Raw genomic sequence first — 26,098 nt, 5'->3', positions numbered from 1 at the left:
GCTGTACCCAATACCAAATCTGATGCTGTACCCAACACCAGATCTGATGCTGTACCCAATACCAAATCTGATGCTGTACCCGACACCAGATCTGATGCTGTACCTGATACCAGATCTGACACTGTACTTGACTTTAGAACAGACACCAGATCTGACACTGTACATGACACCAGATCTGACACTGTACTTGACACCAGATCTGACAATGTACCCGACACCAGATCTGACACTGTACCTAACACCAAAGCCAGCACCAGATCTGATGCTGTACCTGACTTCAGAACAGACACCAGATCTGACACTGTACTTGACTTTAGAAGACACCAGATCTGACACTGTACTTGACTTTAGAACAGACACCAGATCTGATGCTGTACCTGACTTTAGAACAGGCACCAGATCTGACACTGTACTTGACACCAGATCTGACACTGTACTTGACACCAGATCTGACACTGTACTTGACACCAGATCTGACACTGTACTTGACACTAGACAGACACAGAAAGAAAACAATATCAGTTTATTTAAAATTTTCAGATTTGGTAACAATAACCTAAATGTCATCTTATAGATCAGATGACCTCTGTCCCCTGCGGAAATCTATGAGCCATGGTCAATGAAGATGGTGAGGTATGTGGATGGAGGGTGGCGTGGTGCTCAGCGCACATACCTGGTTTTCTATTGGGCACTTTTGTTTATGTTTTGGGATAGATAAACCACTAAATATCAGCCGGATTCAGCAGCCGCCATTGTATATACCCCTCTATAATAGATATCTAATACAGCAAGCTGTCAACGGCCTCCAGTCTCTGGTCCTTCTGACCACTAGGGCATTACATTCTGGCCCCGTGACGTGATTGCCTGGTCTATATGGCCGCTGGGAAGACCTAGAATGAGAGCGATGAGCGAACTAAAGTCTACAATCGTCCCTTGGCGAGGGTCAGTGCCCTCTCGGTGACCAAGGAATGCATGGGAAGGACACATGATTACATGGAGATACAAGAACATATGAACTCGGAAGAACATGCATCTGGCATGAGCATACATGAGCTTATATGACATTGAGCAGCACGCAAGGGATCTACTTAGAAAATCCTGGCGCAGGAGCTGGGACGTCGATGACAAGGTTCCTGCCCTGGAGCAGAGTAACATTCTCCAGCCACGGTCTCCACAGTTTCATTAGAAATTTGTGCTTATGTTTTCCATACGGTCCATTACGAATAGCTTTTTATGGTTTGTTTCCACATCGCCTGTGTGGACGTCTGAATGTCTCCTAAGTCTTACCACTTCCCTACTGTCCCATCTCCGTCTCTCTCGCGCCTTTTTGCTTGTATCTCTCGCTGTTTTTGTAATTCCTTCTTGGTTTTTTTTCTCTCTCCCCTTGGTTGAATTGTAGACGCAATGGTCTTCTTAAAGGAACCACTCAGTCTGTTGTCGGCTCCTTCAAGCAGTCATGCCTGCCGGTCTTTGGTAAGATCTGGACACTTTGGTGTGTCGGTGGAGGAGGAAAGAGGAGATAAGGGCGCAAGGTTGGGGAGGAATCAATCAGAATCCAGTAGATGCCACTTTGTATCATCTCAGGAGAACAAAGAGAAGGAAAGATGCAAGCCAGAGTCGAAATCCTGAGAGGGGGTGACAGGCAGCACTGCTGGGGGCCGCCACTGCTGCAAAACAAGGGGACAAAGCAAACTCTGTGACAAGACATTCAGAAATTTAGAGCGAAGGGTGTAAACAGGTCTCACATGGGGCAGGAGGGTTCAACTTAGATGGGTTGTAACCAAAAAAGTTACACTGTATCCTGTTCAAGGACCAGAGCTAAATTCATAATTCTGCAAGTCATCTGCTAGGCAGATGACTAACCTAGACCTGGGGAGATCATAGGAACCCCATGCAGAGGTTGACCTTGGTTGGCTGTGAACCCATTGGAGGTATATGGCTGCTATAACACATTTAAGGGATACTACACTGTATCTGAGTTTTCTTGATCTGGACGGTTTCTCCATGGTTCCTCTATGATTTCCTTCTACTACTGGCCTACTGTGTCTCACATTGACCTTCAGGATTGGCCAATTCTAGGGCAGATTGAGGAGGTCTTACTTTGACCCCTGGATTGACCATTGGTAGACAAGGGATGAGTCTCCTCTACCAGTTGCTGACTAGGTGGGCAAGGTCGTCTCTGTCTCAAGTTGGGCTTACCTTTTGTTGGGGGGATCAGTCTTTTTGGACACTCTCCCTTCCTTATGGTGACGTCATCGATGGCCATGTCGCCTTCCACCCCTTTTCCAATAACACATTCAAACACGATCTGGGGAAAGAGAAGACATGAGGTCAACACAAGAGCAGTCATTAGACCTGGACAAGAACATGTTCCTATTCCTCACTCAGCCTCAGCGAGCGTATCTGGATTCTGCCGCCGCTGCTTTGACATTAATCCCCTGAAAGATTTATTTCCCACGGAAGCAAATGTCACCTGCACATAATCCAGTGAGCGGCGAGATTTTACATAATTCTGGGAGAGGAAACAATAAGATGGACTCTGGACAGCGAGGAGGTGCCAGCGCTCCCCGCATGCCGTGGATATACTGTCTGGGAGGCTAAGACATCTCTAAGGTTTATTATTAAGCTCCCGAAAGTTGTGTTGGAGCGTGAAATCTTATAAACCATGCATCTGCTGGCAGATCAGACCGGACAGAGGTGAAACAAGTTCAGCGGGGCCATGACCACTCATCTAGAGTAGTAGTAAAATTTACAACCATGGGATTGTAGGGATGAACACTTCCTGCCCTGTGCAATGGCAGTGTTGTTAAAGGGAAGTTCTGTGGACCCAAATCATCATGAACATCAACGTCCACAGTGCTATTCACGGTGGGTGCATCACACCTCTTCTATAGCTGTGCACCTGGTCGAGGGGTTCTGACACAGCATGTACATTTTATGGGTTAGTCAATTTTCTGGGGTTGTTCTTGGCTGGTGTCAGGGCAGAGTTCTACTTATGATTTTTTTATGGTGGCTTCTGCTATAAGGTAATTATTTTTATGGAAATTTCTTCTCAATAAAGCACTTTGAGAATGGGGGTGGATAATTAAATACATATCATGGCTCAGAAATTCACCAGGAAGAAATATTTAACGGAGAACTATGGTTCTAGTAGACTGACTAGACCATGAGGGGTCTCTAGCTCGGGTCTACTGGCTCTGGGTCCGTCGGTTTTGTGTCTCTTGATTTTAGGCCTCTCAGATTTTTGTCTTTTGGTTCTGGGTCTCTCGCCTCTAAGTCTCCTTCCTGGACCTCTTAGCTCCAGGTCTCTTGGTTCTAAATCTCTTGGTACTGGCTCTCTCATCTCTAGATCTCTTGGTTCTGGGCCTATCGGCTCTGAGTCTCTTGGCTTTGGGTCTTTTGGTTCTGGGCCTCTTAGATTTAGGTCTATCGAATCAAGGTTTCTTGTCTCTGGTCCTCTTGGCTCTAGGTTTTTTGGTTCTGGGTCTCTCAGCTCTTGGCTCTGGATCATTTGACTCTCAGCTCAAGGTCTTTTGTTTATGGATCCTCTTGGCCTCTCAGCTCTAGGTCTTTTGGTTCTGGATCTCTTGGCTCTGGCCCTAGATATCTCAGCTCTGATTCACTAGGTTCTCCATCTCTTGGCTCTGGGCCTTTCAGCTCTGTCTGTAGCCTCTCGGTTTCTTGCCCCTAGGTTTCTCAGCTCTGGGTCTCTTTCCCCTAGGTTCCTTTACTCTGGGACACTCTGCTTTAGGTCACTTGTTCTGGGTCTCTTGGCTCTATGTCTCTCTGTTCTGTGTCTCTTGGCTTTAGATCTCTCGGCACTGATTCTCTAGGTTCGGCATCTCTTGGCTCTGGCTCTAGATCTCTTGGCTTTTGGTCTCTTGGTTTTGGATCTATTGGCTCTGAGCCTCTCAACTCTAGTTCTCTTAGTTGTGGATCTCTTGGCTTCAGGTCTTTTGGTTCTTTAGCTCTTGGCTCTGGGTCTCTTGGATCTGGCTCTGATTTTCTATGTTCTGCATCTTGTCTCTGGGCCTCTCAGCTCTGGCTCTACATCTCTCAGCTCTGGGTCTCTTGGCTTTGGCTCTAGATATCTTGGCTCTGAACCTGTTGGCCCTGGATCTCTTAGTTCTGGGTCTCTCATCTTTGGATCTCTTGGCTCTGGCTCTAAATCTCTCGGCTCTGGGTCTCCACACATTTCATTCAGCAAATGCATTTTCATAATGATTGGAGTGACCTTCCTCGCCACGTAATGCGTTGGTATATATTAATCCTTCCCCTCCCCCAATGTTCCAGGACAATTATCTGTAATTGCAGTGAGAAAATAAACTGTGAACGTAAACAAGATTAGAATGGATTTACTAAAGGTCAGTGAACTGCGGAGGATTATTAATATCATTGATCGCCAGCATGGTGAGAAGATGCACTCCTCTGATTCCCTCCCTATAATGAGCGAATGTCCACGGAGATCATGTCAGTGCTCCGTCATCTTCACGTTTTCTCACCTCCTGGAGATCTGGGGTCATTACCTGGAAGTGCCAGGAGGGTGTGTATAAAGGGTCTTAGAGCAAAAGCCACATGGGGCCCTCACCTTATCATAACCGGGTGCTTGTGTCTGTAGATATAAAGTCATAGAGACTTCGACACAGGTTCTCTGCACCAACAGAGAAGGTGATGGACCAACCTAGGCCGGGCCCTCTTTCCCCCAGGGTCCTGAGAGCAGCTGCATGAGCCCTCTCTGTGGTTTGTACATCTCTGGAGGATTCATGATGCTGTCGGGGCAGTCTACATTGGGGTCCTAACGAGGCTCAATGGGTGCACTGCGTGTTCTACAGTGTGTCCCAGGTGGGTTATTGCAGAGAAGCATCCAGCTGCCCGGGGCACCGCGAGTACTGGATCATCACATCCACGGGATGAGAACCACTTACCGACCCCAGCACCTTCCTGATTCTCACCTCTTATGGAGAAAAAGAGCAGTGAGACCCTCTAGTTTCTTCTGTCAATGTCAAGTCCTGTGCTGGATCACACAGAGTAGCCACCTCAACATGCCACTGGTGATTGATATGAAGATCTAGTAGTCCACATGGCCTGCTGGCCCCTTAATGACCTCCTTCTCCTCAAGGCACTCCTCCTTCCTAGATACCGATCCCCAGGGGAGGTGACAGATCAAGCAGAGATTGAAATGAAGATCCACTGCAGAACCACATAATACACACCTCCGCTGCTGCAGAACCTCATAATACACACATCGGCTGCTGCAGAACCTCATAATACACACCTCAGCTGCTGCAGAACCTCATAATACACACCTCAGCTGCTGCAGAACCTCCTAATACATACTTCAGCTGCTGCAGAACCTCCTAATACACACCTCAGCTCCTGCAGAACCTCCTAATACAAACCTCAGCTGCTGCAGAACCTATAATACACACCTCAGCTGCTGCAGAACCTCCTAATACATACTTCAGCTGCTGCAGAACCTCCTAATACACACCTCAGCTCCTGCAGAACCTCCTAATACAAACCTCAGCTGCTGCAGAACCTCATAATACACACTTCAGCTGCTGCAGAACCTCCTAATACACACCTCAGCTGCTGCAGAACCTCCTAATACACACCTCAGCTGCTGCAGAACCTCATAATACACACCTCAGCTGCTGCAGAACCTCCTAATACACACCTCAGCTGCTGCAGAACCTCCTAATACACACCTCAGCTGCTGCAGAACCTCCTAATACACACCTCAGCTGCTGCAGAACCTCATAATACACACCTCAGCTGCTGCAGAACCTCATAATACACACTTCAGCTGCTGCAGAACCTCCTAATACATACTTCAGCTGCTGCAGAACCTCCTAATACACACCTCAGCTGCTGCAGAACCTCATAATACACACCTCTGCTGCTGTAGAACCTCATAATACACACCTCAGCTGCTGCAGAACCTCCTAATACACACCTCAGCTGCTGCACAACCTCCTAATACACACCTCAGCTGCTGCAGGACCTCATAATACACACCTCAGCTGCTGCACAACCTCCTAATACACACCTCAGCTGCTGTAGAACCTCATAACACACACCTCAGCTGCTGCATAACCTCCTAATACACACCTCAGCTGCTGCAGAACCTCCTAATACACACCTCAGCTGCTGCAGAACCTCCTAATACACACCTCAGCTGCTGCACAACCTCCTAATACACACCTCAGCTGCTGCAGGACCTCATAATACACACCTCAGCTGCTGCATAACCTCCTAATACACACCTCAGCTGCTGCAGAACCTCATAATACTCACCTCAGCTGCTGCAGAACCTCCTAATACACACCTCAGCTGCTGCAGAACCTCCTAATACACACCTCAGCTGCTGCAGAACCTCCTAATACACACCTCAGCTGCTGCAGAACCTCATAATACACACCTCAGCTGCTGCAGAACCTCATAATACACACTTCAGCTGCTGCAGAACCTCCTAATACATACTTCAGCTGCTGCAGAACCTCCTAATACACACCTCAGCTGCTGCAGAACCTCATAATACAGACCTCAGCTGCTGCAGAACCTCCTAATACACACTTCAGCTGCTGCAGAACCTCCTAATACAGACCTCAGCTGCTGCAGAACCTCCTAATACAGACCTCAGCTGCTGCAGAACCTCCTAATACACACCTCAGCTGCTGCAGAACCTTATAATACACACCTCAGCTGCTGCAGAACCTTATAATACACACCTCGGCTGCTGCACAACCTCCTAATACACACCTCAGCTGCTGCAGGACCTCATAATACACACCTCAGCTGTTGCAGAACCTCCTAATACACACCTCAGCTGCTGCAGAACCTCCTAATACAAACCTCAGCTGCTGCAGAACCTCATAATACACACCTCAGCTGTTGCAGAACCTCCTAATACAGACCTCAGCTGCTGCAGAACCTCCTAATACACACCTCAGCTGCTGCAGAACCTCCTAATACACACCTCGGCTGCTGCACAACCTCCTAATACAGACCTCAGCTGCTGCAGAACCTTATAATACACACTTCAGCTGCTGCAGGACCTCATAATACACACCTCAGCTGTTGCAGAACCTCCTAATACACACCTCAGCTGCTGCAGAACCTCCTAATACACACCTCAGCTGCTGCAGAACCTTATAATACACACTTCAGCTGCTGCAGGACCTCATAATACACACCTCAGCTGTTGCAGAACCTCCTAATACACACCTCAGCTGCTGCAGAACCTCCTAATACACACCTCAGCTGCTGCAGAACCTCCTAATACAGACCTCAGCTGCTGCAGAACCTCCTAATACACACCTCAGCTGCTGCAGAACCTTATAATACACACTTCAGCTGCTGCAGGACCTCATAATACACACCTCAGCTGTTGCAGAACCTCCTAATACACACCTCAGCTGCTGCAGAACCTCCTAATACACACCTCAGCTGCTGCAGAACCTCCTAATACAGACCTCAACTGCTGCAGAACCTCCTAATACACACCTCAGCTGCTGCAGAACCTTATAATACACACTTCAGCTGCTGCAGGACCTCATAATACACACCTCAGCTGTTGCAGAACCTCCTAATACACACCTCAGCTGCTGCAGAACCTCCTAATACACACCTCAGCTGCTGCAGAACCTCCTAATACAGACCTCAGCTGCTGCAGAACCTCCTAATACACACCTCAGCTGCTGCAGAACCTTATAATACACACTTCAGCTGCTGCAGGACCTCATAATACACACCTCAGCTGTTGCAGAACCTCCTAATACACACCTCAGCTGCTGCAGAACCTCCTAATACACACCTCAGCTGCTGCAGAACCTCCTAATACAGACCTCAACTGCTGCAGAACCTCCTAATACAGACCTCAGCTGCTGCAGAACCTCCTAATACACACCTCAGCTGCTGCAGAACCTCCTAATACAGACCTCAACTGCTGCAGAACCTCCTAATACACACCTCAGCTGCTGCAGAACCTCCTAATACACACCTCAGCTGCTGCAGACCCTCATAATACACACCTCAGTTCCTAGGGGAGAGATGCATCTTCAGGCTCAGCTTTCTTTCTAAAAAGAGGTTCTGCAGCAGCTAAAGTCTGTATATTACTCTATTTTCTAGGGGCCTTTAATCGGTTCCTGTATGAGATTCTGGAATGTTTGCCGTCTCTGCGGTTCCTGCGCAGTGTAGCAGAGCTGACAACAATAAACCAGGCGCCGCTGCCGGGATTGATTCTGCATTAAATATTTTAACATTCGGAGCGTTTCAGTTTTATGATTTGACTATTCGCAGCGTCGGACGGTGACAGGACAATATTACTTATATAGATGCGCTGTTTTCTCGGATTGTGGCCGCACGTTTATGAGTCGCAGCCTTAGCGTGACGGCGGAGGCTGCGCCGTATATCACAGTTATGGCCTCCGTTTTACATTAGGACGCAGATTTTATTGGGAAGAATTTTTTATTATTTTCTTTATTCTTTTAGGAAAATAATCAAACTCAGAACAAACCCCTGATGATCGGCACGTACAGATGTAGCAGAGCTGAGCTAACCAACTGGTGCTCACTGAGGAGGACATGTCCATCTGTGGTGTTACATAGGACTGCAGGAAATGATGAATCTCACCTGGAAGGGCGCCGTCGGGTTCACCTGCAGATTCTCTAACTGCCACTTGTTTCCTTGGTCGCCTTTCTTGGACCAAACAGGAATATCTTGGCTGACGATGTTCTTGAGACGCAACAAAACAGTTAAGTTACCTGCAAAGAAAAGACAGGAAAAACCTGAGAGAATGAAAAACGTAAATACAATGTAACAAAATATCTATTTATCTGCCTCATCTATTATCTATTAATCTATTATCTCCTATTATCTATCTATTATCTATCTATTATCTATCTATCTATTATCTATCTATTATCTATCTATCTATTATCTATCTATCTATCTATCTATCTATTATCTATCTATTATCTATCTATCTATCTATCTATCTATTATCTCCTATTATCTATCTATTATCTATCTATTATCTCCTATTATCTATCTATTATCCATCTATTATCTCCTATTATCTATCTATTATCTATCTATCTATCTATCTATTATCTATCTATTATCTCCTATTATCTATCTATTATCTATCTATTATCTATCTATTATCTATCTATTATCTATCTATTATCTATCTATTATCTATCTATTATCTATCTATTATCTATCTATTATCTATCTATCTATCTATTATCTATCTATCTATTATCTATCTATCTATCTATTATCTATCTATTATCTATCTGTCGTTCTATCTATTGATCTTTGTTCTATCTCATATCTATCTATATACACTGCTCAAAAAAATAAAGGGAACACAGAAATAACACATCCTAGATCTGAATTAATTAAATATTCTTCTGAAATACTTTGTTCTTTACATAGTTGAATGTGCTGACAACAAAATCACACAAAAATTAAAAAATGGAAATCAATTTTTTAACCCATGGAGGTCTGGATTTGAAGTCACACTCAAAATTAAAGTGGAAAAACACACTACAGGCTGATCCAACTTTATTGTAATGTCCTTAAAACAAGTCAAAATGAGGCTCAGTAGTGTGTGTGGCCTCCACGTGCCTGTATGACCTCCCTACAACACCTGTGCACGCTCCTGATGAGGTGGCGGACGGTCTCCTGAGGGATCTCCTCCCAGACCTGGACTAAAGCATCTGCCAACTCCTGGACAGTCTGTGGTGCAACGTGACGTTGGTGGATAGAGCGAGACATGATGTCCCAGATGTGCTCAATTGGATTCAGGTCTGGGGAACGGGCGGGCCAGTCCATAGCATCAATGCCTTCGTCTTGCAGGAACTGCTGACACACTCCAGCCACATGAGGTCTAGCATTGTCTTGCATTAGGAGGAACCCAGGGCCAACCACACCAGCATATGGTCTCACAAGGGGTCTGAGGATCTCATCTCGGTACCTAATGGCAGTCAGGCTACCTCTGGCGAGCACATGGAGGGCTGTGCGGCCCTCCAAAGAAATGCCACCCCACACCATTACTGACCCAATGCCAAACCGCTCATGCTGGAGGATGTTGCAGGCAGCAGAACGTTCTCCACGGCGTCTCCAGACTCTGTCACGTCTGTCACATGTGCTCAGTGTGAACCTGCTTTCATCTGTGAAGAGCACAGGGCGCCAGTGGCGAATTTGCCGATCTTGGTGTTCTCTGGCAAATGCCAAACGTCCTGCACGGTGTTGGGCTGTAAGCACAACCCCCACCTGTGGACGTCGGGCCCTCATATCACCCTCATGGAGTCTGTTTCTGACCGTTTGAGCAGACACATGCACATTTGTGGCCTGCTGGAGGTCATTTTGCAGGGCTCTGGCAGTGCTCCTCCTTGCACAAAGGCGGAGGTAGCGGTCCTGCTGCTGGGTTGTTGCCCTCCTACGGCCTCCTCCACGTCTCCTGATGTACTGGCCTGTCTCCTGGTAGCGCCTCCATGCTCTGGACACTACGCTGACAGACACAGCAAACCTTCTTGCCACAGCTCGCATTGATGTGCCATCCTGGATAAGCTGCACTACCTGAGCCACTTGTGTGGGTTGTAGACTCCGTCTCATGCTACCACTAGAGTGAAAGCACCGCCAGCATTCAAAAGTGACCAAAACATCAGCCAGGAAGCATAGGAACTGAGAAGTGGTCTGTGGTCACCACCTGCAGAACCACTCCTTTATTGGGGGTGTCTTGCTAATTGCCTATAATTTCCACCTGTTGTCTATCCCATTTGCACAACAGCATGTGAAACTGATTGTCACTCAGTGTTGCTTCCTAAGTGGACAGTTTGATTTCACAGAAGTGCGATTGACTTGGAGTTACATTGTGTTGTTTAAGTGTTCCCTTTATATTTTTGAGCAGTGTATTATCTATCTGTCTATCTATATATCTAATATCTATCTATCTATCTATCCTCTTTTTTCTGCTCGTTTTCCTACAGGAGGTCTCTCTTTGTATTGCGGCACCCGGCTGAGATAATTTTACTTTCTGTTGCTTCTTGGAATATTAATTTACGGACATTTCCGCACTGAGCCCATAAAGCTGGAGGAAGAGGAGTAAATGTTTCTCCAGCCCCTTGGAGAGCGGCCAGTGAGCGCAGCGCATTACTGCTCAGCCGGCATTTCCCAGCACTCGGCCTCACATCTGCACCTCCTTTACTACCTCACACTGACACTGAGCCTATAAAACCTGGCAGCTGCAGATTTACAGGAGGCAGATCTCTCAAGGTTTCTGTATCATTCCAGCTTGTATGGCACAGGGCACAGGGCTGTAGAGTGCAAGCTCCTGGGATAAGCCTATATATTCATATAAAGGAGCAAAGGCTGATATGTAACACTTCACTGCTGATATGATACAATGTCGCCACTTTTTGTTCACGCTTCTATTTGGGAAAAGTATGGAAAACTGTAAAGGGGGTCAGCATAGAATAATGGGGGAAATGTTCGAGATTTTAGACACATAGAATTATCTGCAAGATATTGACCAAGTACATAGCAGAGAATTCTAGAAGTGGAGATGACAGATCCTGATCGATTTCATGCGGAGAAGAGACATTACAGGTGAACAGTCACTGTGGACATACAGTCGTGGCCAAAAGTTTTGAGAATGACACAAATATTAGTTTTCACAAAGTTTGCTGCTAAACTGCTTTTAGATCTTTGTTTCAGTTGTTTCTGTGATGTAGTGAAATATAATTACACGCACTTCATACGTTTCAAAGGCTTTTATCGACAATGACATGACATTTATGCAAAGAGTCAGTATTTGCAGGGTTGGCCCTTCTTTTTCAGGACCTCTGCAATCCGACTGCGCATGCTCTCAATCACCTTCTGGGCCAATTCCTGACTGATAGCCACCCATTCTTTCATCATCACTTCTTGGAGTTTGTCAGAATTAGTGGGTTTTTGTTTGTCCACCCGCCTCTTGAGGATTGACCACAAGTTCTCAATGGGATTAAGATCTGGGGAGTTTCCAGGCCATGGACCCAAAATGTCAACGTTTTGGTCCCCGAGCCACTTAGTTATCACTTTTGCCTTATGGCACGGCGCTCCATCGTGCTGGAAAATGCATTGTTCTTCACCAAACTGTTGTTGGATTGTTGGAAGAAGTTGCTGTTGGAGGGTGTTTTGGTGCCATTCTTTATTCATGGCTGTGTTTTTGGGCAAAATTGTGAGTGAGCCCACTCCCTTGGATGAGAAGCAACCCCACACATGAATGGTCTCAGGATGCTTTACTGTTGGCATGACACAGGACTGATGGTAGCGCTCACCTTTTCTTCTCCGGACAAGCCTTTTTCCAGATGCCCCAAACAATCGGAAAGAGGCTTCATCGGAGAATATGACTTTGCCCCAGTCCTCAGCCGTCCATTCACCAGACTTTCTGCAGAAGATCAATCTGTCCCTGATGTTTTTTTGGAGAGAAGTGGCTTCTTTGCTGCCCTTCTTGACACCAGGCCATCTTCCAAAAGTCTTGGCCTCACTGTGCGTGCAGATGCGCTCACACCTGCCTGCTGCCATTCCTGAGCAAGCTCTGCACTGGTGGCACTCCGACCCCGCAGCTGAATCCTCTTTAGGAGACGATCCTGGCACTTGCTGGACTTTCTTGGACGCCCTGAAGCCTTCTTAACAAGAATTGAACCTCTTTCCTTGAAGTTCTTGATGATCCTATAAATTGTTGATTGAGGTGCAATCTTAGTAGTCACAATATCCTTGCCTGTGAAGCCATTTTTATGCAACGCAATGATGGCTGCACGCGTTTCTTTGCAGGTCACCATGGTTAACAATGGAAGAACAATGATTTCAAGCATCACCCTACTTTTAACATATCAAGTCTGCCATTTTAACCCAATCAGCCTGACATAATGATCTCCAGCCTTGTGCTCGTCAACATTCTCACCTGAGTTAACAAGACGATTACTGAAATGATCTCAGCAGGTCCTTTAATGACAGCAATGAAATGCAGTGGAAAGGTTTTTTTGGGATTAAGTTAATTTTCATGGCAAAGAAGGACTATGCAATTCATCTGATCACTCTTCATAACATTCTGGAGTAGATGCAAATTGCTATTATAAAAACTTAAGCAGCAACTTTTCCAATTTCCAATATTTATGTAATTCTCAAAACTTTTGGCCACGACTGTAGATTCAGGGGAATTCTGGGAAACCTCGGAGACGGCTTCCAGTGTGCATGTGGGCTGTCATGCGGGCGTCCCTAAATGTATGACTGTGTACACATGTATGTAGCTACATGCAGGGCAGGTTCAGAGAACAGGACCACTCTTAGGCCCAGGAGTGGGGCCTCTAGACTTACACCTGGTCTGTGATTTAGACCTGTACTTGGTATTGGCTCACAATCACTGAGTCAAATCACTGACCAAACACTGATGTGTGAACTAGGCCTAAGTATGAGGGCGTTTTCTAGCTTCCTGGAAGCTGGTGATCCGTCATGTGGACATTCCTACCTAAGTGGACCTTTTCCAAGTGTTCAAATAGATGAGGACAGCACAGGGTTGTGACCATAAGGCCTCTTTCAGACGGGCGTTGAGGGAAAATGTGCGGGTGCATTGCGGGAACACCCGCGATTTTTCCGCCCGAGTGCAAAACATTGTAATGCGTTTTGCACTCGTGTGAGAAAAATCACACATGTTTGGTACCCAAACCCGAACTTCTTCACAGAAGTTCGGGCTTGGGATCGGTGTTCTGTAGATTGTATTATTTTTCCTTATAACATGGTTATAAGGGAAAATAATAGCATTCTGAATACAGAATGCATAGTACAATAGCGCTGGAGGGGTTAAAAAAAAAAATAAAATAATTTAACTCACCTTAGTCCACTTGATCGCGTAGCCCGGCATCTCCTTCTGTCTCCTTTGCTGAACAGGACCTGTGTGGTGAGCATTCATTACAGGTAAAGGACCTTTGGTGACGTCACTCCGGTCATCACATGATCCATCACCATGGTAAAAGATCATGTGATGGACCATGTGTTGACCGGAGTGACGTCACCACAGGTCCTTTACCTGTAATGAATGCTCACCACAGGTCCTGTTCAGTAAAGGAGACAGAAGAGAAGCCGGGCCGCGATCAAGTGGACTAAGGTGAGTTAAATTATTATATTATTTTTTTTAACCCCTCCAGCGATGTTTTACTATGCATTCTGTATTCAGAATGCTATTATTTTCCCTTATAACCATGTTATAAGGGAAAATAATAATGATCGGGTCTCCATCCCGATTGTCTCCTAGCAACCGTGCGTGAAAATCGCACCGCATCCGCACTTGCTTGCGATTTTCATGCCTCCCCATTCACTTCTATGGGGCCTGCGTTGCGTGAAAAACGCAGAAAATAGAGCATGCTGTGATTTTCACGCAACGTACAAGTGATGCGTGAAAATCACCGCTCATGTGAACAGCCCCATAGAAATGAATGGGTCCGGATTCAGTGCACCTCACGCATCGCATCCGCGCGGAATACTCGCCCGTGTGAAAGGGGCCTAAGAGTATCATACACAAGATTTGCAGATCAGGAGTGAAGGAGGTTTGTATGAAGGTGGGTGACCAACAATGAGAAGCCTGGACACCATTACAGAGGTGGGTGATCTGGAGTCAAGAAGACTCTGCTCCTTAAGGTGGTCATATGCTTTAGATAGCGGGCAGCTGACACCACAGCCAGACGTCCATGTGTCATCACTACAGATAAAGGAGTAAGCTGCTGCCAGACTGTCCTGTCCTCCTCCAGACCCCTCTGTCCTCCTCCAGACCCCCCTGTCCTCCTCCAGACCCCCCTGTCCCCCTTGTACTCCTCTGTCCTCCTCCAGACCCCTCTGTCCTCCTCCAGACCCCTCTGTCCTCCTCCAGACCCCTCTGTCCTCCTCCAGGCCCCTCTGTCCTCCTCCAGACCCCCCTGTCCTCCTCCAGACCCCCCTGTCCTCCTCCAGACCCCCTTGTCCTCCTCCAGACCCCCCTGTCCCCCTTGTACTCCTCTGTCCTCCTCCAGACCCCTCTGTCCTCCTCCAGACCCCTCTGTCCTCCTCCAGACCCCCCTGTCCTCCTCCAGGCCCCTCTGTCCCCCTTGCAGACCCCTCTCCACCTCCAGGCCCCTCTGTCCTCCTCCAGACCCCCCTGTCCTCCTCCAGACCCCTCTGTCCTCCTCCAGACCCCCCTGTCCTCCTCCAGACCCCCCTGTCCTCCTCCAGACCCCCCTGTCCCCCTTGTACTCCTCTGTCCTCTTCCAGACCCCTCTGTCCTCCTCCAGACCCCTCTGTCCTCCTCCAGACCCCTCTGTCCTCCTCCAGACCCCCCTGTCCTCCTCCAGACCCCCCTGTCCTCCTCCAGACCCCCTTGTCCTCCTCCAGACCCCCCTGTCCCCCTTGTACTCCTCCAGACCCCCCTGTCCTCCTCCAGACCCCTCTGTCCCCCTTGCAGACCCCTCTGTCCTCCTCCAGGCCCCTCTGTCCTCCTCCAGACCCCTCTCTCTGTCCTCCTCCAGACCCCTCTGTCTCCCTTTCAGACCCCTCTGTCCTCCTCCAGACCCCTCTCTCTGTCCTCCTCCAGACCCCTCTCTCTGTCCCCCTTGTAGACCCCTCTGTCCTCCTCCAGACCCTCTGTCCTCCTCCAGACTCCTCTGTCCTCCTCCAGACCCCTCTGTCCTCCAGACTCCTCTGTCCTCCTCCAGACCCCTCTGTCCTCCTCCAGACCCCCCTGTCCTCCTCCAGACCCCTCTGTCCTCCTCCAGACTCCTCTGTCCTCCTCCAGACCCCTCTGTCCTCCTCCAGACTCCTCTGTCCTCCTTCAGACCCCTCTGTCCTCCTCCAGACTCCTCTGTCCTCCTCCAGACCCCTCTGTCCTCCTCCAGACCCCTCTGTCCTCCTCCAGACCCCCCTGTCCTCCTCCAGACCCCCCTGTCCTCCTCCAGACCCCCTTGTCCTCCTCCAGACCCCCCTGTCCCCCTTGTACTCCTCCAGACCCCCCTGTCCTCCTCCAGACCCCTCTGTCCCCCTTGCAGACCCCTCTGTCCTCCTCCAGGCCCCTCTGTCCTCCTCCAGACCCCTCTCTCTGTCCTCCTCCAGACCCCTCTGTCTCCCTTTCAGACCCCTCTGTCCTCCTCCAGACCCCTCTCTCTGTCCTCCTCCAGACCCCTCTCTCTGTCCCCCTTGTAGACCCCTCTGTCCTCCTCCAGACCCTCTGTCCTCCTCCAGACTCCTCTGTCCTCCTCCAGACCCCTCTGTCCTCCAGACTCCTCTGTCCTCCTCCAGACCCCTCTGTCCTCCTCCAGACCCCTCTGTCCTCCTCCAGACTCCTCTGTCCTCCTCCAGACCCCTCTGTCCTCCTCCAGACTCCTCTGTCCTCCTTCAGACCCCTCTGTCCTCCTCCAGACTCCTCTGTCCTCCTCCAGACCCCTCTGTCCTCCTCCAGACCCCTCTGTTCTCCTCCAGACCCTTCTGTCCTCTTCCAGACCCCTCTGTCCTCCTCCAGACCCCTCTGTCCTCCTCCAGACCCCTCTGGAAGCAGCTTATCCCCAGTGAGAGCAAAAGAATGGAGCACATTGAAACCTAACATGTAGAATCCTTCTTTTTGCCGATTTGTGTCATTGGTGTAGAGGCGGGACACCCCGACACACACGACGGTTGCTGAAGGTTTGCTTGAAATGATGTGTGGCGACCTTTAGCCTCTAAGACTGACCGGCATGAAGAAAGGAGAGGTGGAAGTGTCTATAAATACTCGTATTTATGTGGGGGACCAGGAGTCCAGAAGATCCAGTCTCCAGAATGGCCGACTAGTTCACAACCACCTGTTCTCAGTTCCATTAGGAATAGCAGCACCGGAGCACAAACTGCAGCTCCAATAAGTAAAGTACTGAGCTAAGAGACAAGGATCCTTCATAAGCGGATGGACAGTGCTTTATGCGGTCGGAGCGGCCATTTAACCAGACACAAATAATCACGTGATCAGTCGACGGTCACAGTTTATTACATTCCTTCCTCCGCAGTCATACATTTGCGGGTGACCTCAGAGCTGGAATCGCCCCTGTCCTTTATTTTCTCCATCACTTCAGAAAGAAAAAAAAAAATGAATGTCTTTAAATGCGAGACCCAAAATGTCGGCCTCCTGAATTATTCAGAGCCTGAGATTAATGTTCAGTTCCGACCTCAGCAGCCGAACTGTGAATCACCCCGGGGCCCTGGGCGGGCGGGAGCCCGGAGTAATAGGCAGGCGGCGGGCTCTGGAGCGTGCAGCACCGGGGTCACCTGCACCTGTGTCCCCCTTAAACGGTAACAGTAGGGATACCCCAGTCAGAGCTCCACTTTAGAAAAGTGAACAGAGCCGGAGTGCCCTCATAAAAAACACAATTCTGGCTCCCCTTTAAAGCAATGGCTACAGCACTCAAATACGGACGGAGTGCCCCGAAGACAGCCCAATGAAATATAGTCAGCGATCCCCTTAAATAATCATTGCCAAGTTACTCCTTAAAAATGACAGCCAGAGTACCTCTTTAATAACGGCCACTACGGTACTCTGTTCAACTCTGTCGACATAGCCCACACATACCTCCTTAATGGTCACAGCCAGAGTGCCCCTTTAATAGTGACAATTGGCATGCCCCTCCCCCAGAGGAATCGGTCCTGTATCTACCCTCCTGTGATGCAGTTTCTATATATATAAAGCCAGGTCGCCATCGTAGATCGCCTCTCGGCTTGTGGATGTCGGGGGGCTGGGGAAAGGCTGTACGCGGCGGGATTCTGGCCTCTTCTTGCGCTCGATCCCCCAGGAATCCTTCTATTATCTCAGTCGCGGTTTCCGACCAGCGGAGAATGAAATGTCCGTTCCGAGGGGTTGGCGGCAGAAAAACCTTTTCATCTCGTAAAGGTAACATTTCCAGGGAGTCCCGGGGGCCCCGGCAGCGGAGTCCACAGCATAGCGTAACCCCTTCACTGCCACGACGCAAAGCACTACGGTAAACGGAGAGACCGCCACACCTCGCGGTCTATCAACAGGCAATATATCTGCTTCTGAGAAAGCCGGGTGACCCCCAGTCTGATCGTCACACCCCAAATCCTGCAACGTTACTAACCCTAATATACTGTGTGTGATGTTTCCCCGCCATCTCTGCTTCATGTCAGCGAACGATAATCTTTACCAGATTAAAAACCTGTCCTGACCCGATATTTCGCACAGCTGAGAGGTTGCTACATTGTATCAGTCTAGACAATCCTCTGTGAGCTAAAGAAATGTAAATCGATACATTTTCCCCTGCACTGATACATTGTCACGCCTCCCAACATTTGTAAGCCCCACCCCAGCCAGACACGCCCACAAAACACCCAGGGAACGCCCCCATTTCTGTGCACATTTACATAACTTCTGTCCACTTGTGACAATGCCACAAAAAAAAAGGCAGAGTTGGGAGGGATACACTGTAACAAACCCTCAGCTCAGGAGAGAGATTTGTGCACCTCATTGAGGATCGTCTACACTGACACACTGTAGCAAACCCTGAGCTCAGGAGAGAGATTTGTGCATCTCACAGAGGATTGTCTACGCTGACACACTGTAGCAAACCCTGAGCTCAGGACTATTGTTTCATTTCTCACAGCAAACAGAGATCTTAAAAATAGACACAAAACTAAGACACAACATCTATTAGAAAGTTGCAGACTGGATGTCGTCCCCTTAAAGGGATATTCCCTTTCACTATGTGACCGGTGGGGGTCCGACCTCTGGGACCCCCTGGATCCTGACAACGGGCGGTCTTACCCCTTTAACATTCCTTTCCACCTCTTGTGTCGGCAGTTTTCGGTCCTTGCCAGATGGGCCCCCACCCGCCCTACTACTTGCGCGGTTGAGGGGCCCCAAGTGCAACTGCGACATCTGCACTCCCTGATCCTCCAGTGTTTGCATAAAAAAGACTACAACTCCCCTCATCTCCAGCTGTAGTACGAGCCCTCACAGCAGGCGCTCGCCGCCCCTCCCCCGAGTTATTCCCGTGAGCGCGTTGCCCGTTTCAGTTTGCACAAAACTTAATCATTTTCCTGCATTTCTCACCGAAAATCAGAATTGGATTAATAAAGTCAAACACGGAGGACGCGGCGCAAAAAATAATAAACAGACAGGCGCCCGGAATAAAGCCCCCGGGCGGCGCGCAGCCAGCGAGGGCGATCAATCACTCGTCAGCGGAGCCCCCGAATCTGGCGCATTTCATTCCTTATTAAAGAGACTCTTAATGAAATGTGACCAGCCGCGCAGACTGACGATAAATGACTGCGGACGGCGGCGCGGGGGAGGCGGGGCTATTACTAATGGGTGGGGAATATTAATTAACCCCCAAGGCTCCTCTCTTGGATGCCGCCCTCGCCTCTCGCGTCCCCTTCGCCGCTCGTTTGTCAGCCGGTAATTTTCGGCTGTAGTTAACGCTCTCATTCTGCTTAATGGGCCTGTCCCCAGAAACACGTGTAATGGAGGCAATTAGCCGCGGGCGGGGAGGGTTTTCCGCGCCTCCGTTCACATAAGTGCTTCATTGGGCTGTTTGTTTAATTGCTGTAATCTTAGATTTGCTCTCAAACCATCTGCGAAGCCGACTCCAACTGGGGGGGGGGGGTAATATCTGCTGGGAAAGGGCGGGGGGCCGCAAGCATCGCCCCTAGAATGTGCCCGGTCCTCCACCATTAATGGCAGCCTTAAATACGGACGTCCAGAGGCTGGACCCGCAGGATCATAAACGACATTCTATGGGGATACTCTTCAGAACAGTGTCAGTCTTCACTGCAGTCCTGGTATTCCTTTCGTGAATCAGGAGGCTCAGGATGATCTGTAGGAGAAATCTTGTAGTGCCTGCAGAAGACTCCTCGTCGGAAAATGAAGGGTTAAGGTGTCACCAGTCACCAGGACCCCAGTCTGGGGGCTTCATGTTAGGATAGTGTGCAGACGTCAAGCTTGCTAGCGCTCTCCGCCCCCCCCCCCGGGCGAGCTGCTCTCCAGCTGATGCGAAAGCCCGGACCGCGCTGCAGAACGTCCCCACTAGACTGCGCTGCAGAACGTCCCCACCGGACCGCGCTGCAGAACGTCCCCACCAGACCGCGCTGCAGAACGTCCCCACCGGACCGCGCTGCAGAATGTCCCCACCAGACCTCGCTGCAGAATGTCCCCACCGGACCGCGCTGCAGAATGTCCCCACCGGACCGCGCTGCAGAATGTCCCCACCAGACCGCGCTGCAGAATGTCCCCACCGGACCGCGCTGCAGAACGTCCCCACCGGACAGCACTGCGGAACGTCCCCACCGGACAGCGCTGCGGAACGTCCCCACCGGACCGCGCTGCAGAATGTCCCCACTGGACCGCGCTGCAGAATGTCCCCACCAGACCGCGCTGCAGAATGTCCCCCCCAAACCGCGCTGCATAACGTCTACCTCCTGGACCGCGCTGCAGAATTTCCCCTCCCCGGAGTGCGCTGCAGAACGTCCCCACCGGACCGCGCTGCAGAATGTCCCCACCGGACCGCGCTGCAGAATGTCCCCACCGGACCGCGCTGCAGAATGTCCCCACCGGACCGCGCTGCAGAATGTCCCCACCGGACCGCGCTGCAGAACGTCCCCACCGGACCGCGCTGCAGAATGTCCCCACCGGACCGCGCTGCAGAATGTCCCCACCGGACCGCGCTGCAGAATGTCCCCACCGGACCGCGCTGCAGAATGTCCCCACCGGACCGCGCTGCAGAACGTCTACCTCCCGGACCGCGCTGCAGAGCATCATTCCCCCCCGGACCGCGCTGCAGAGCATCATTCCCCCCCGGACATGCTGCTCCAGATTTTCTAAATGGGCAGCCATCCTTACTGAGTATAGGAAGGGGGGCTCCATGTGACACCTGCCTGTTAACCACTTATGGGGGCATCAGCTGTTCACTTTCTGGTATAGATTGTAAGCTCTTCAGCCACATCTCTCGGATAAGTCGCAGTTACAGGGCGATTCTAAACAAAATCAGCCATCGGTCCCGGGGTCCTGACAATGAGCACAATTACCCGGCTACACCAGCATCACTTACCTGGACATTGCTATTCCAAAGACACAACTTTGTAAAGGATCTCTGCTTGCTTTCTCTGGAAATAAACATTTAGGTTTACATCCAGGAGAAGTTCTGATGTAAATACTTCCCTCACAGCTGAGGGTTTGTGACAATGTATCCAGTCTACACAATCTTCTACTCCGCACTGAAACATTGTAACACAGGACAGGAGGGAGATCTGTGCTGCTGAGGTGAGTACCGAGGATTGCAGACTGATACATTGTAACAAACCCTCAGCTGTGGGAAGTAGGTCAGAATTTGTTCTAGCCACTGGATGTAAAGAATGTAAATCGAACATTGCCATTTGCTAAAAGCAAGCAGAGATCCTAACAATGGAGAAGAATTAAATCATAAAGACTATTAAAGGGACACCGTCACCTGGATTTTGAGCTAATAACATCACCAAATCAGTCTCCGCGATTTACATTACAATCTGCTGGTATCACTGCCCCGTGTCCTGTAATTTGTCTATAAAATCGGTTTTATTAATATGCAAATTACCTAAATAAGGAGCCCATTACTTCGGAGCCCAGCACCGCCCATTACTTCGGAGACCAGCCACGCCCATTACTTCGGAGCCCAGCACCGCCCATTACTTCGGAGCCCAGCCCCGCCCATTACTTCGGAGCCCAGCGCCGCCCATTACTTCGGAGCCCAGCACCGCCCATTACTTCGGAGACCAGCCACGCCCATTACTTCGGAGCCCAGCACCGCCCATTACTTCGGAGACCAGCCCCGCCCATTACTTCGGAGCCCAGCGCCGCCCATTACTTCGGAGACCAGCCACGCCCATTACTTCGGAGCCCAGCACCGCCCATTACTTCGGAGCCCAGCCCCGCCCATTACTTCGGAGCCCAGCCCCGCCCATTACTTCGGAGCCCAGCCCCGCCCATTACTTCGGAGCCCAGCCCCGCCTATTACTTCAGAGCCCAGCACCGCCCGTTACTTCGGAGCCTAGCCCCGCCCATTACTTCGGAGCCCAGCCCCACCCATTACTTCGGAGCCCAGCACCGCCCATTACTTCAGAGCCCAGCACCGCCCATTACTTCGGAGCCCCGCCCATTACTTCCGCCCCACTGCTAATTGATTCACTCCTCTTCGCTGACGTAATGTTTGTGCAGTGCACGTAATCCCGCGCTTGTGCCCTGGATACACATGTCCCCGCCCGCGCGGTGTCCTGGCATCGGCCTCACCGCTCCTGCTCCTCCGTCCGCCCGGCACGTCGCGCCACTCCGCTCTTCCTATCCAGGGATACATTGTGTCATTTCTCGTGTAGGATCTGTGGGGGCGGAGCCTGACACAAATATTCTCAATTATGTTTATTAATGTGGAATGATCCGCCCCTGCAAGCCACAGTTAACCCTTTAACTGCTATCTATGAGGAACCCACAATAAAGCCCCTGTTTATGGAAAAAAGAACAGTGGTCTAAACTTTGGTGGGGCCTCTGGTCCTGGGACGTGGCAATCCCAAATATCACTGGACACTGAAACGGCGAGCGTGGCCGCGTGGCTCGGTTGTAAGACTCCGGCCAGTGACGGAGGGTTCAGTAGGAATCCACTGCACAGATTCAGTCCAGATTTTGCGGCTCTCACATCCTCTGACAATGAGACAATTAGTTTCTAGAAGTGTTAAGTATTCCGAGCACCTACCAGCTGCCCAGATGATGAAACGCTAATGCCTCTAATCATCCATGAAAATGCTTTGTGGTGAATATTTATTCCCCAGAAATGGCAGCTAATTGAGTATAAAAAAACAACACAACCAAAAACACACAACTCAAAATTATACCTTCAAATATTCAGAGCCCAACAAGAACCGAAGCAGCATACTGGAAGACCAAACCATCCATGGCCAGAACCCCTCTCCCCCTAAAGGAACCATCTCTGGAGGACAAGTCCCACACCATACATTCAAACCCCAAACAGCCCCAGATGAACCATTACAAAGCCACATAGTGGAGGGCCAGCAGAAACCCAGAACATCCCCCAAAGGAACCATCACTACAAAAAAAAAAAAAAGTGGTGGAGCAGTCCAATATGATACATCCAAACCCAAAACATCCCATGAGAAACCATCCTTACAAAGTCACATGGTGGAGGATCGGTCCAAATCCAGATCATTCACAGTCCATGTAGTCCATCCAAGATCTGATTATCCCAAGAAAAACACCCCAACAAAGTCACTTGGAGGACCAGTCCAATATGATACATGCAAACTCAAGAATAACATGTCTGCTCAGTCATATAGTGGAAGGCCAGTCTTACCCATCCCAGACTGGACCTCCAGCTGAAGCCCAGATTTATATCTAGTCCTATTCAACCTTACATAGTGAGCTATTCCAGACTGGACCTTACCTTGGATATTCTTCAATATAAAACATCATTGGTGGGAACTCAGTGTGACACATCATTCATAGGCAAACTCATCATACCAATCTAGACATTGGCTTCAGACCAGACCTATACTTAGGACATAACTCAGTATGATGCCCAGTCTCACCAATCTGGACATGAGTTGAAGACCAGACTTGTACCTAGGCTAAGGGCTGTTTCACACGAGCGGATGGCGTGCGCGTCCACAGCGTGAATGACAGCCAAGCCGCGCTCCGGACAGCAGAGACACGGAGCAGTAACATGATTGATAATGCTTCGTGCCTCTCTGTGACCTTTTTATTACAAAATCACAGTGAGATAAAGTTGTCTTTATCTACTGATAAAAAGACCACCCTTACCAACCATGCCAGCCTGGACATCGACTAAAGTCCAGACTGAGATAAAACTCAATATTATCCATCATACATGAAAAGACTTACAAACCGACCCTTCTATAAGAACTTTGTCTGAAGAACAGATCTGTGCCTAGGCTATAATATATTACTCAAGTTGACCCACCATTTAGAAGACCAATCTTACGATGTAAGGCATTCTAGATGGACCTTGTCTGAGGAACAGATCTGTGCCTAGGCTATAATTTATTACTTAATTCAACCCACCACCTAGAAGACCAAACTTACGATGTAAGGCATTCTAGATGGACCTTGTCTGAGGAACAGATCTGTGCCTACGCTATAATTTATTACTTAATTCAACCCACCATCTAGATGACCAATCTTATGATGTAAGGCATTCTAGATGGACCTTGTCTGAGGAACAGATCTGAACCTAGGCTATAATTTATTACTCAATTCAACCCACCATCTAGATGACCAATCCTACGATGTAAGGCATTCTAGATGGACCTTGTCTGAGGAACAGATCTGTGCCTAGGCTATAATTTATTACTCAAGTTGACCCACCATCTAGAAGACCAATCTTATGATGTAAGGCATTCTAGATGGAACTTGTCTGAGGAACAGATCTGTACCTAGGCTATAATTTATTACTCAATTCAACCCACCACCTAGAAGACCAATCTTACGATGTAAGGCATTCTAGATGAACCTTTTCTGAAGATGGATAATTACACACACTGCACTACATGACTCAAGTCTACATGACCCACCATCCAGATGACCAATCTTACCAAGTTGAACAATGCAAATGTAGACTTTGGCAGCAGAGAAAGATATAACTAAATATGATCCACTATACATGAGAAGACTATTCCATCCTGGATACCAGATATGACACTGTATTGGTAAAAAGACCAACAGTACCAACCACTCCATCCTGGACATTTACTGAAGTTCAGTCTTATATCTAAGATACAACTGAACATGATCCTTCATATATGGAAAGACTACCAAAAACAAAAAATATTAATAAGGGATATAGGAGATAGTAGTGGTGTCCTTAGAGACTAGAAAGTAAATGAATTTGCAAAGGAAGGACCCTTAAAACATCAACTCATTTATTTTAAACCCAGAAATAAAGGTAACTACTGTGGGTAAAAAAATGACCCAACAGATTTAATAAATATAGTGTCCAAATGATGGCAGGTATGATGACAACAGATAGCAAAGTAAAAGGGACAGGGTAATTGGACAGTACAAGTTGGAAATACCGAGCAGGGAGCACTTTCCCTATAGAGGTCCTAGTTACACCTCGGCCCATGGACGACCCCAAATGGTGGGATCTCCCTGCCTGTCCTGCAAGATCCTGGAATGCCCTAGATGGTTTGGATTATTAATATCACCCCTGACGCGTTTCCCCCGGATGGGTTCCTCAGGGGGTCGGTATTCGTCAAAAAATAGTCCCACCCACACTAATGATATATTTGATGCAGTTAGATAGACACAAAAATGCGACAGGTTAGGGTGAGAAATACATCACATGTTCCTGATGGGCTTGAGGAAGAGGATACAACCTACGGGCAAAAAGACAAACATAAGTGCCCATAAGGAGGAAGCAAGTAACCTAAGGACCGCAAAGTACAGCATAGGAGGTCTAACTCAGATGTGAATTGCCCAAAAAGTCACCAGGCTGCCTCTAGTAGGGTGCTCAATGAAGCAGAGAGGCATGATGCTCAGGAGGGTTATAAATAGTTAGCCGACGCGCGCCTCATGCACACCGGAGGTAGCACTTCCAGGCGGTGGAACTGACGCCTGATACTATTGGGCCACCCTTTATGGACTTTGGGAAGTCCATAGAATGTGGCGATTTGAGGTGTATCAGGTAGATTAAAATTGTATTCTGCTTCATTTATAACCTTTTTCTCGAGTCCAGACTCCATAACCTGGAGTACCGCCAAAAATATATTGGTGGGATCGCCTGATAGCACCTGATAGCCCTCTTTGTCCTTGAGAAGGTCCAAACACATTCTACGATAATTGTCATGATCCATGATGACAAGGTTCCCACCCTTATCTGACGGTTTAATGATAATGGATCTGTCTCTCTCTAGGGTTCTCAGGGCCTCTATTTGGGTTGCGGACAAGTTTCTACGGCGTGTAGATGTAATTTTTAATTTCTCAAGCTCAGAAGTCACCAGTTGAAAAATATCAATATGTTTGTAGTTGGATGTGTGTGTGTGGGGGGGTCGTTTT

The 26,098-nt window shown here is 48.9% G+C and overlaps 1 protein-coding gene across 4 annotated transcripts in view; it reads right to left on the bottom strand.

Annotated features, from left to right (window-relative positions):
- Positions 1–513: 513 nt before the first annotated feature.
- Positions 514–26,098, bottom strand: part of MDGA1 (MAM domain containing glycosylphosphatidylinositol anchor 1) — a 241,211-nt gene continuing 215,626 nt past the window's right edge. The window contains exons 16-18 of one of the 4 annotated variants that reach the window (XM_040430779.1): positions 8,635–8,765; positions 2,200–2,308; positions 514–1,667 (exon numbers count right to left, since the gene is read on the bottom strand). In XM_040430779.1, coding sequence (XP_040286713.1) covers positions 1,576–1,667; positions 2,200–2,308; positions 8,635–8,765 — 332 coding nt within the window. In that variant the 3' untranslated portion in view covers positions 514–1,575. The remainder of the gene's footprint in view (positions 1,668–2,199; positions 2,309–8,634; positions 8,766–26,098) is intronic. The other 3 variants (XM_040430782.1, XM_040430781.1, XM_040430780.1) reach the window with 3 other exon arrangements.

Source organism: Bufo bufo, chromosome 4, assembly GCF_905171765.1.
Source record: "Bufo bufo chromosome 4, aBufBuf1.1, whole genome shotgun sequence".
Classification (NCBI taxonomy): Eukaryota; Metazoa; Chordata; class Amphibia; order Anura; family Bufonidae; genus Bufo; species Bufo bufo.
The sequence above is the reverse complement of the archived record's forward strand: the minus strand, read 5'-3'. Positions and strand labels throughout refer to the sequence as shown.